Genomic DNA, 11,955 nt, shown 5'->3' with positions numbered 1-11,955 from the left:
ATGCCTTGCCATAGTTCTTTGCATTTGCTACCAAAACTGTGGCAAGGCATGATGGGACTTGTAGTTTCACAACAGCTGGAGGGCCATAGTTTGGCAGTGGGCTTCCACTAATCCATTCAAGAACAAGGCTGGAAGTGGTCATTGCTGACGTCAGGGACTAACCAGAAAAATGCCCGGGCACGCCTGCACTTTCACGGACATACCCAGAGAACCCCATGTTTCTGCACCTAAATGCAGGCTTCCTGTCAATCAAACTGCAACTGGTATTTATTTGTTAATTAAGGGCGCTTGATAGCAGGATGTAAGCAGGCAGAGATGGCCAAGGTGGAGGCAGGGGGTCGGAGGACCAGCCTCGGGACTAGGTTATGCAGTGGAAGGGTACGCTTTGATGGGGTAAATAATTCTATATAGCTTCTGTATTACAAAAGTTGGCCAAGTCTTTTTAGTTGTTTGACAGGAATTCCTTTGGGAAGTGGCTTACTTGGACCCAGTGTGTCTGGAGCATCCTTGTCATGGATTTCTAGCAATGAAAACAGGGATGGCTAAAACCGGGACTTGTATCCAATTATCGGGGCAGAAGTGTTGTTCTCTTCTTTACCACCAGGGGCATTGGGACATCCTATATGACCTCCCCTGGGCTTTGTGACCTCCAGGGATAATGTATTTTTATATTAAAAATACCATACAAACTGACAGCTGCCCTGGAAGAGGTCAGACAATAAGGAACATCTGCTTTCCCTGATGAAACCTTCTATATCCCTTTCAGACTGCACTTATTACCTGGTATTTTGCTGTTTGTTTTACCGTTTCAAAACTGTAATATGATTGGTCTGGAAGGTCCAGAGTGGATTTACCGTTTTAAAATAAACGGCATTTGAAAATGGTAAAAAAGCAGACCCTGTTTCAGACCCGTTCTTTTTGCAGTCTGAACGGGTCTGAAACGGTATTTAGGACCCAGGCAGCAATGAGCACAAGCTGGTCCCGCTCTGTGCATATGTAATGAGCAGGACCCAGCACAGTGACTATTTAATGAGCGGGTCCCGCCCCCTGGATATGGAAGGAGCTACCCGCTCCTTTAAATATTCACTGCACGGAGCGGGTCCCGCTCATTCCATATGCAGGGGGCGGGACCCGCTCATTAGATATGCACAGAGCGGGACCAGCTTGTGCTCAGTTATCTCTCAGCCAGCGGGGGGTGAGGGTGCACCTTTCACCATTACTGTTTTCTATGGGTGAAACAGTTCAATGCGAAAGGTACAAAAATGGTAATTAAACGGTAATATATAGTTTACAACATGCAATGTGAAAGGGGTTGACCCGTTTTAAGAAACGTTTTGCGGTGTGAAAGTAGCACTTCTTACCTTGGCTCATCCCAACACGTAGCCTTCATACCGGGATGCCAGGCTCTTAGCACAGTGGCCATTATTCAGATTGCAGTACAAATGTATTTTCAAAATGGGCAAAACCATGTGCACTGCAGGTGGGGCAGATGTAACATGTGCAGAGAGAGTAATGGGCCCCATACATCAGCAATTAATTGTGACAATTTTCAGATATGGAGATGATTGCCACAATTAATTTTAGATGTGTGGGCTCCCCCTTTTGGCAATCCCAAGCAACAATTAATAGGGATCGCTGAACGATTGCTTAATCAGATTTTTAAACATGTTTAATAATCTGGTATTATCTGCAGATCTTTTTTATATGTGTGGGCATTCCCATCTCGTCTTCTTCATTTATTTACATTATGAACAGCTGAAATGACAATCGATTGGGCAATTTCCAGATATGAAGATGCAATCTTTAGATGGAAAAATCTGCCGATCACTGAAATAAATCTGTAATGTGTGGGCAAAGTCAGATAGATTGTAGAATCCATTTATCTGGGCAAAAAATCCCTGGATCTGGAAATCCATTAATTGTGATTGCTGATGTATGGGGTCCATTAGATTTGGGAGTGTTAAGGGCCCCATACATCAGCAATCACAATTAATGGATTTCCAGATCCAGGGATTTTATATTTAACTCTCTCTGCACCTGTTACATCTGCCCCACCTGCAGTGCATATTGTTCTGTATCTTCCAGTATGGGGCCAGGTGTAAGAGTAATTATGGCGCGTGCTGTGATGAGGACTGGAAAGATACTACAAAGACCCCATCAGATTTATATGACACGTTACCCACTGGATGCAGTTCAGGCAGCCGCACCCAGGAGAATGTTCTCTAGGAACATAACGGAGATAATTGGTTAATGCAAACTCATTCCTCCAGCCAATCCCACAGTCCAGGTTTTCAGGATATCCACACATGAGCATAGGTGGCTTAATGAGTACTTTAGTCAATTTGATCAAACCATCTGAACGCAAGATTGGAAATCCTTCAAACTGGGCTGCTAGAGTACCCTGGGGACAGAGTTTGGTTATCACTCGGTAAATGAACCATACTCTCAGGTACACTTGCTCCACACACAACAGCCCTCTTCATTTGTTGGGACAGCAGATATAACCATGGTCAAAAGATTTGGGAATGACATAAATATATTAGTTTTGACAAAGTATGTGTCTTCAGTTTTTCTGATGGCAATTTGCATACATTGCAGAACGTCATAAAGAGTGATCCGATGAATCGCAAAGTCCCTCTTTACCATGACAATGAACTTAATCCCAAACCCAACATTTCCATTGTATTGCAGCCCTGGCGCAGAAGGACAAGATGACATTGTGGCAGTTATTCTTTCATTAACAGGTGAGAGTGCTGACGAGGACAAGGCTGGAAATCACCGTCATGCTGTTTGAGGTAGACTAACGGACTAGAAGCTTTAAAAGGAGGGTGATGCTTAGATCATTGTTCTTCATCTGTTAACCATGGTTACCTCTAGCCCTTTTCCCCTAGGCTACCATCTTCAAATCAGGGCAGAGGGTTGCAGATTTAAGAGACTGCTTTTGTCAGGCAATCTGTGAGAAAAAGGGATAAGGTCCAGTGTGACCGGCGAGTGCGCTCATCAGTAATATATTTTCCTATGGGGTAGTGCGGCTTTCTGTTGTGCTCAGGATCGGTTGTGATGTATAGATGTGTCTACATACGCCTGGCCTCCTTGTGCGTAACACAGCCCATCGAGTTGCACCATACCGCGCTGTGACTCAGTCTATTCATGAATGTTTATCTCAAAGCCGTGCCTTTAGGACACACAAGCTGCTTCTGCTGCTTAAAATGTGACACTAACATAGCATCTCATATGCAGATGCAGCAGCACACAGAATATAGGCATGCTGCATATCAAATCAATCAGCAGAAGCTGCTCATGCATCATATTTGCACCAATATCTGCATAAGATACATTTTTACTGGAAAAGTTGCACATAAATACAGAAAGGCACAACCACGTCACATGGCGTTCATACGTTGTGAAGCAACACACCTATTCTAGTCTCCCTCTATGGGGGTTGTGGACCCCCACAAGGGAGAATAGCTGGTGGCCGTCAGAAACCCGTCTGTCTGTGTTTTAACAGTCAGTATCCCCACGTTGGATAAATGACTGTCGGAACCCCGTCCGGCACCCTTCTGCGGAGACGTAAACAGACAAGCAGTTACAGAGGAGAAAAATCTTTACACCAAATGTATAAAATGTTATTGAAACCACCATTTATATAAAAACAATTTACAAGGATTATGCAACTATTAGCAAAAGTAAAGATGGTTTCATCCAAACAGCAGATTTTGGGGAGCCAGCAAATAACAAGATCCTGTCAAACAAAGAGGTTTGAAGTTTATACAAAAGGTGGAAAAAAGCATACCGTCAGCCGGTACCACATATATGTACAGCTTTATACAACACAGTAAATGCACAGTTACATAGATCTAAAACAATCACCCAATTTACACCTCTATCGTCGCCTCTTCCAGTTTAAAAAACAAAAAAACAGCAAAATTGAAATGCAAAAGAAAAGCCATTTTATATACAGTTAGAAACCTGCATCAGTTCGAATATTATGTACAAAACTCATGGCACGTCTATAAAATACAATTATCCCGTATATAATACTTTTTTTCCTTCTAAATATTCATCATAAAAAGTTTATTCGGCTCCATACTACTCCAGTCTCTATACACAATTGGGAAAACACGGTCCCCACTTTATCATACTGGTCGCTTATATAAGCATTATAAACATGTTCCATGCGTCCGGTGTTACATATTACATATCCATATAAGAAATGCAGCATTATAACATGTCCTGGGTAACTTTCTATCTATTGCAGGGAGAGATACAGAGTAGAGAGAACTATCGGGTATACCGAATTTTGGAACAACGTTCCCGGTGACTTATTACCATCTCATTACCCAGTTGTACACAGAAGCCTCAAATCCCATGCCGCAGTTTAGGCCAATATAATTAATGAATAGGCGATGGAGGTTGTGCAGAGCACAATAATGGCCGGTTCACCTCCTATAAACAACGATGTTGCAGTGATTTTGGGGTTTGTCTGATTCACCTCATGCATCCCAAGAACAATTCTATACGGACACACTGGGGGTATTCAATTATTTCAACAGTCGAAAAATTTGCACATTGACGATTTTCGCTTGAATTTACGTATGACCTATTCAATTAAAAGTGATGATTTTTCCATTGTTAGAAAAATCAGCTCGTGGATCGGAGAATTACTCCCAGATCCACTTGTTTTCCCTTTTGTAAAAAGAAAAAAAGGAAATGCATCAGCATGGAAAAAAAAGGTTGAAATCATCTGCAATTGAATACGGAGAGTCTTTTTTTCTGGCTTGAAAAAATAAAAAAGGACTAATTAAATAACCCCCCAATTGTGTCTTTGCATTAATACACACAAGGTTGTGTTTGTGGTACAGCTCACACCAGTCCAATAATACCCCTTCAGACATAAGTGAAAATCCCAGGTTTTTTCACATGAATGCGCATCAACCTAAGGGCTATTTCACACGCTCTGGCTGGGTGGCGAAACCCCGCACAGCGAAAAAACGTGCTGCACACAGTAGTTAATAATGGACACAAATGTGTCCATTCACACGGGGCAGCCACGGCCCGGACGCCCGGTTGCAGCCGGATCCCACCACTGGAAGGGACGGCTACCGGGCTGTGGCCTTCCCCACCATTGTAAACTGCTGTGTGCGGCACAGCTTCTTGGCCGTGCGGGATTTTGCCGCCCGGCAGGAGCGTGTGAAATAGCCCTAAGACTATTGTATGTCTGAAAGGGTTTCATTACCGGATCTCAAGCACCTGCACCTATCTCTAAAATCCTGAGATCGAACCCGGGAGTGAAATCCCGGGTAGTATGTCTGAAAAATCAGAATGCTGTACATTGGTAACATATCCATTAATACAATTGTTGGTCGGCTACTAATAAATTCCACGCAAAGCAATATCCTGCTGAAATGCAATGAGAATTTTCTAAATCAAAACGTCAAATCAATTTAATACTTTGCAATCTAAGTGCAGGAGATGAATAATGTTTTTTTTTTTTTAAATTGGGAAAAATCTGTCCAAACAGCTGAAATGTGCAGAGCAGAATCGGTCAGGTGCGTCTAATACAGAATATTGTATATACCACAAGCATACAAGAACCTACTTATTTATTTAGCACCTTCTAGAGGATGATATATAGTATCTGATTGGTTGCCTATAGCAACATCCTATTTGAAACGTGGAGTGTGGGAAGCTGCTGCTGGGAAACTAGCGCCTCCCTTCCCTCTAATCAATAGAAATCCACTCGTATTCGATTTCTATTTATAGATTTCCCTATTTGGGGTTTTATTGGTTGTGCACCAGGGATTGCGCTTCAGGTTTCAGTTGTGAGTGTGTCGTCCAATAAATACTAACAGTAACAGAACTATGTGCTGCCCAAGACCACGTACTAAAACGTGTAACATGGGCCCTCAGCTGATAATAATGCCCACCCCTGATGCAAGGGCTTCAGCCATCTGTCGCTGAGGAAGAAGCCGTCCCCACCGCATGGAAACAGGCTGCAAGAGAGGAAATTAGGATCTTCTACATTTTGTTTATGTGGGTCACAAGCCGTATAGCAACACAGCGGTGACCAGCTGTAATGCCCAAAAACGCACCCATTTCAGGCACTCATACGGGACATTTTGCAACACAGAACGTGACAACATGCATAAGTATCGCCTCTGTAACCCCCCCCCCACAGCTATGACAAAAACAGCTGAATAACTCTGGGGGGGGGGGGGGGGGGGGGGGGGGGGGGGGGAGAGATATATATAAGCCTGCAGTAAATTACCATGGGCAATGGAGGTCCCCCAAATATTAGAATTCGTTATTTTGTAGCATCTACATACAGGCCCTTATTCTGATTCACTTGCAAAGGCAAATTCCTTCTCAAATGGGCAAAACCATGCTGCACTGCAGGTGGGGTAGATGTTACTTGTGAAGAGAGAATTCGATTTGGGTGGGGTTTTTCTTCAAAGTGAGATCTATATTGCAGTGTGAAAATAAAGCAGCCAGTATTTACCCTGCACATCTGCCCCCCCCTGCAGTGCACATGGTTTTGTCCATTTGAGAAGGAATTTGCCTCTGCAAGTGAACCAGAATAGGGGCCACAATGCAGAGGAATTAGCCCTCAATGATATGCACAGCTTCAGATTTGGTCACAATATCAAAGAAAACTACAGTACGTTCTATTAAATATGACTAAATGCAACCCTCTGGAATGGGAGAGGTGCGTTAGAATTGACATGTTTACACTTTGTAGTTATTCTGTAACAAAGATGCAGACGTCAGTGCAAAAACCGCCCAACAATAAGACGCATGTCTCCTTGATAAACCTTTGACCTTGTTAGACCAATATCTGAGGGGAGGGATAAGTCACCTGCTATACCCCCTTGAACCACCGGGAACCTCATGGGCGGCAAGTTTACATATAATAAAACGTAGTCAGTCATTTTGCATAGAATGTATCGTATACAATCCCAGCGATATCCCTTGGCAACGCGATAAATCTATGGAGCAGCAGGTGAGATCTGCAGGCTAGGATGCGATTCTCACAGGACCGCGCATCGCATCGCTATTCAATAAGCAAGGTTAGATTCTTTGTAGAGAGGGTAACTAGTAGCCGAGGCTAGTAGTGAACAGGCGCCTAATAGGGTGGTTTGTCAAGCAGCTCCTCTAGGGGGCGTCAAACCCCAAACATATATAGGTTAGATTCTTTGCTTTCGGTCACTATATATTTAAAACCATATAGCATAGAATTATTTTGCCCATTAATAAGGACATGATAACATTAAGCATCAGGATAAGTACCGAAGACGAGCTTGTTCCCCAAGTTCCTTCTGGTTATCTCTCAGTGTCTATAGTCACATAGGTGACACACAGTTGCGATTGTGTTGCTATTGAGGGGGGTATTCAATCTTCGGGTCACGGCAGACGAGCTTGCTCGCCCACCGTGACCCAGTCCCGTTCTCGGTCAGCTCGACCGAGAACATGCAGGCGGGATTCAATGTCCCGCCTGCAGCGGGACGAGAAGGGGGCGTGGCCACGAGTTGCGGCCGGGAAGTGACGAGATGCAGCCGGCAGCTCGTCACTTCCCGGCTGTTCTCGGCAGAACGAGCCCGACAGCTAGAGATGTCGGGCTCGTTCTGCCAGGAAACCCTGTTCAATGCTGTCGGGGAAGATAGCATTGAATAGGGCCCGTCGAGCATCTCCCCCACGGGAGATGCTCGACGGCGATTGAATATCCCCCTTAATCTCAGTTGAATTGGGAGCAAATCACACAGCAAGGCAAACACATTGGATTTGGACTACATAGTACAGATCTGTATTATATGGTCTTGCCTGCACAGTCTAGTTTTCTATTCAATATCGGTGCCACACATCGGCATTGAAGAGAGATCAAATACGTTTGATTCAAATTTGCTTATAAGCAAAATCAAATAGAAAACGACACCACATCGAACTGTGTGTACGGGGAATTACTCAACAGAAGGACCCCCAATTAAAGAGAATCCTTCTGATCGACAGATTCCAAAATGTGGACCATCTGTCCTGTTATCTAGGGGTTGTTTTCTTTAGAACATCCCAGTAGTAGCTGTGATCAATACAAGATGGGACAATAGTGCCTACAATTAAATAAATGAAATCTAAAAGTGAATTCAAATCAAGGAGACATGAGAATCCATCCTGCACCCTTATAGAAAGGTAATATTAATGCATTGTCTACACACATACCATATGGGAGTGGGGACAAACTTTTGGGGGTATGTTGCCAGCTTGGCATTCCAGGTTCCCACATCACTTGATGTTTAGGCAACTGTATTATACAGCCCTGTTCAAGCAGTAGTGTTCATTCTAGCACCCGCCATATTTGTAAACCCATGCAGTTCCTCTTCCCTGCCTGGGGTGTCGTTGTCTGCTGTAGTGCTTCTAGCAAAGACTGGTCTGTATATCAGCACTGATATGCAAATCAGACCTGTGCTAGAAACACCACAGCAGACAGCGACACCCCAGGCAGGGAAGAGGAACTGCATGGGTTTTCAAATATGGCGGGTGCTAGAATGAACACTAAAGCGGTTATTAAAACAATGTCTAGTAGAACATAAAATGTAAATGCACCAAGTTAGGGGGTAATAGGGCAGAAGAACGGAGTCCAGGACAACATGACATGATTAGGTAATGCACAGCCCACATGGTTGGTGACATTATAAAATGGTTAGAGCTTTTTGGACCAAAATAAACCACTGCCAGCTCCAGGATAATGTCTCCATGTCCATAGGCCGGCTATATATTATATAGAACATTACTTGCCATCTGGAAGATAAACGCACCAAGCTGCACAAATTACAATGAGAATGACGTCTGGATTAGAATAAAGGACAAGAATGGGCTACAAGGTGTCGTAAGGAAGTCACAATTGAACTGCCCCATTGTGTGCCCCCTAGTGGTAACCGCAAGCAAAATCAACCGATTCAGTCCCAGAGAGTCATTGAGCTCTTAATACCAGACATGACAGTAATCCCAATCTCCAGAACCATGCATTAGGCTACAAAACCTCTGCACCCCATCCCACATCAGCCCATGGTGTACATCTCCTAGAATCAACGCCCTAATGTCCTCTGAATGAACGGAGTAAGCTGACCGTGCGATTGAATGCTGTGGTCTATCGCTGACATCACAGATCCACACAGCAGACCGCACTGCAAAGCAGGACAGCGTCTTTAATATGGACAGTTCGGAAAGGGCTACTTCTGTGGGTCTGTGTGAGAAGGGTAATTATTGCTGATCTGGTTATAAAAAGATTTTGATGCATTACCAGGAAAAAACAACACAAAAAAAAATAATAATAATGAAATGTAAAAGGCCCATTAGAGGGATTCACATCTTTCTACGCCTTGTTATTCTGTTAGGGAACCATTCACTACACTTCTTACAAAGTTCTATTCCAGCCCAGCTGTGTGTATTCTCAGACGCGGGAACGTAATAGATTAATGATGGGAGACCTTTGTACCCCAAACTGTTGAAACAATAAATTTTCCATGACACCCCAACAACTGCATCTATTTCAATGCAGCCCCCAGTGTGTAAGGTTGCCAACAACAGACTTGTAAACACTTTCTCAATGACAGAAATGCAAATGAGACCATTATAACAAAGTTCTCTCCTTCCGTGCAATGGGGGGGGGGGGGGGGGGGGGGGGGATAGAGACTGGAACCTGCCTAAGAAAACCAATCGCCAATATACTCTGATTACAAATGTAGGATTTTACAGAAATTAAATTCATAGTTATTTATATATATATTTTTTTATATGAAAAAGTTAAAATAAAATAAGGTATATACAATAGCTATTAGCACATGAGCACAAAGATGACCTGCACACACAAAGTAAAAAAAAAAAAAAAAGTTCCGATGCAAACAATACATTATAGTTTTAAAATACAAAATGTATTTCAAATAGTACATGATAACTCTACTCAACATAAAATTATTTTACAAGACCAACAAATCCCAAACACAAAGTAAGCTTCCGGTAAGTGTCGCTGTGAGCAGGGGGATATGGAAAACCGCCAGCCACACAAAATAAACAAAGCAACGAGGCTGTTACGACTGGGGAAGATCCGCGGCGCAATTTTGTTTGTTTTCTCCGTCTTTCCAAATTGGGGTCAGGCAGTGAAAATAATTTGTTTTTCCCATAAATATACACGTGGAGTCTAACATTCCACAATAGGTTGCTGGTGATAGGGATTTGAGTACAGTACAAATAGAAATGAACACAGTTTTTTGTTTAAAATTGCCCAGAGTTTCAATGTTCCGTAGGTGCTCGGACGTTCCCTCTACATACCTGGGTATATATGTTACAAGTTCAGATTTTTCAAGATTTGATGTTGCAATGTGGAGTGCTTCATTTACTCTCTTCTCAGACCCTTCCGTCCTTTAAAACTGAACGAACTCTACCTGTTTATAGAAAGCTCCACCCTTCCATTGATGCACAACGGCGTAATGTAAGCGATGATTGCGAGTGGGGCGAGCGACATTGCACAACAGTCCGAAAATAACAACAAAAACAATATTGACGTTTGACCGCTCCAAAGGGCGTTACCATGGGTTTCCTCCATATGCCGGGTGACACTTCTGACACACTGGAATCAGTAACTTATGGGGCTTCCTACTTCCCGCTTTGATTGGATGAGTTATGCATGAGGCAGACGTGTAACGGTGTAAGGGGGAGCAGGGCAGTGACCCCAACACTACAGTATATATAATTGTACTAGGAGCCACATCAGTGATAGAGAAGCCTGAACGCATTGTATATACGCAAGCTCTCCCTTCACCGACAGTGCGAAGCGAACATAGGAAGGACAAAGCAAAAGAGCCAACAAAACGTACGATTAAAAAAAAACTGATAATAAAATAAGTCTTTCGTCTTCTTGATCTTGAAAGATGTCACTTACTCTCTTGGGTACGGAGGAAGGAGCCGGGAGCATTCACAGCTTAATGCAGAAGCACAGATGAGTGAAATCCTTTAGTTGCTGTCAGGCAGTTTTGCATAAAGGGGTAATATAGAAACAAAAGAACAAAAATAGTTTATCTGGTTGTGGGCCGACCAGTCTCTCCTCATTATAGGGGTGCATCAGCCCCTCAGTCAGATTTGTGGCAATAAAGGTCTTTAAGTGCTTTCAGTTCTTCGATCAGTGTCTTGTTTTGATTTTCCAGGACAGCGACTCTGTTCTCTAGACACTTTACGTATTCTTTCTTTTTCCTGCGACACTCCCGGGCGGCTTCCCTGGAAGTACACAAGAATATTCTCATTATGTGGCATGTAACCGTTCCTCTACACCGGCACTAGCCTGTAATATCACTTAGTAGTACGTTTATTTATAAGGCGCCACAAAGTGTCCGCAGCGCCGTACATAGCAAACAAAACACAAATTACAAGGTAACGTACAGGGTGTGTTGATAAAATACAGCATAAATAGGGGTATAGATGGTAGAACTAAAATCAGCATCAGTTCTGAAGTAGGTGTGGAAATTGTCGAGGAGTCTGAAGATGAAGTAGAGGAAGGGAAGAACAGGGCAGGAGCGCTGGTGAGGTAAAGAGGTAGGGTGAGTACGTGAGGAAGGAGGGGCCTACTCATAAGAGTTACCAGACTAAAAGGAGGTGGGTGGACGAACGATAAACAATAGGATAAGTAGGAACGGATGGGAACAGATGGAGGGGTAGGGGAGGCAGGATAGGAGGAGCTTCATACAAGGGCTGGACAGAGCGCCAGCCAATCACCGCAGGTTACAGCTTTCTCCTCCTCCCATGTCTATCCAAAGGGTGAAATGACCTCACACCTGGGATGGATTCTAAGGTTCTAAACATTAAAGATAGAATGTTTTATCTGTAACTGGGACCCACTGCATTATTCCTGTGACCTTCATTATACTATTCTATATTAGGGGGTTATTCAGACATGAGCGCACAGCTGATAAT

At 43.4% G+C, this 11,955-nt stretch overlaps 1 protein-coding gene across 2 annotated transcripts in view; it reads right to left on the bottom strand.

Annotated features, from left to right (window-relative positions):
* Window positions 1–9,890: 9,890 nt before the first annotated feature.
* CREB1 (cAMP responsive element binding protein 1) overlaps window positions 9,891–11,955 on the bottom strand; it is a 32,636-nt gene continuing 30,571 nt past the window's right edge. For both annotated transcript variants that reach the window (XM_083154221.1, XM_083154220.1), the window contains one exon: window positions 9,891–11,262. In XM_083154221.1, coding sequence (XP_083010347.1) covers window positions 11,118–11,262 — 145 coding nt within the window. In that variant the 3' untranslated portion in view covers window positions 9,891–11,117. The remainder of the gene's footprint in view (window positions 11,263–11,955) is intronic.

This window comes from Crinia signifera, chromosome 7 (genome assembly GCF_055691185.1).
Source record: "Crinia signifera chromosome 7, ASM5569118v1, whole genome shotgun sequence".
Taxonomy (NCBI): Eukaryota; Metazoa; Chordata; class Amphibia; order Anura; family Myobatrachidae; genus Crinia; species Crinia signifera.
This window is presented reverse-complemented; position numbering and strand designations above follow the sequence as displayed.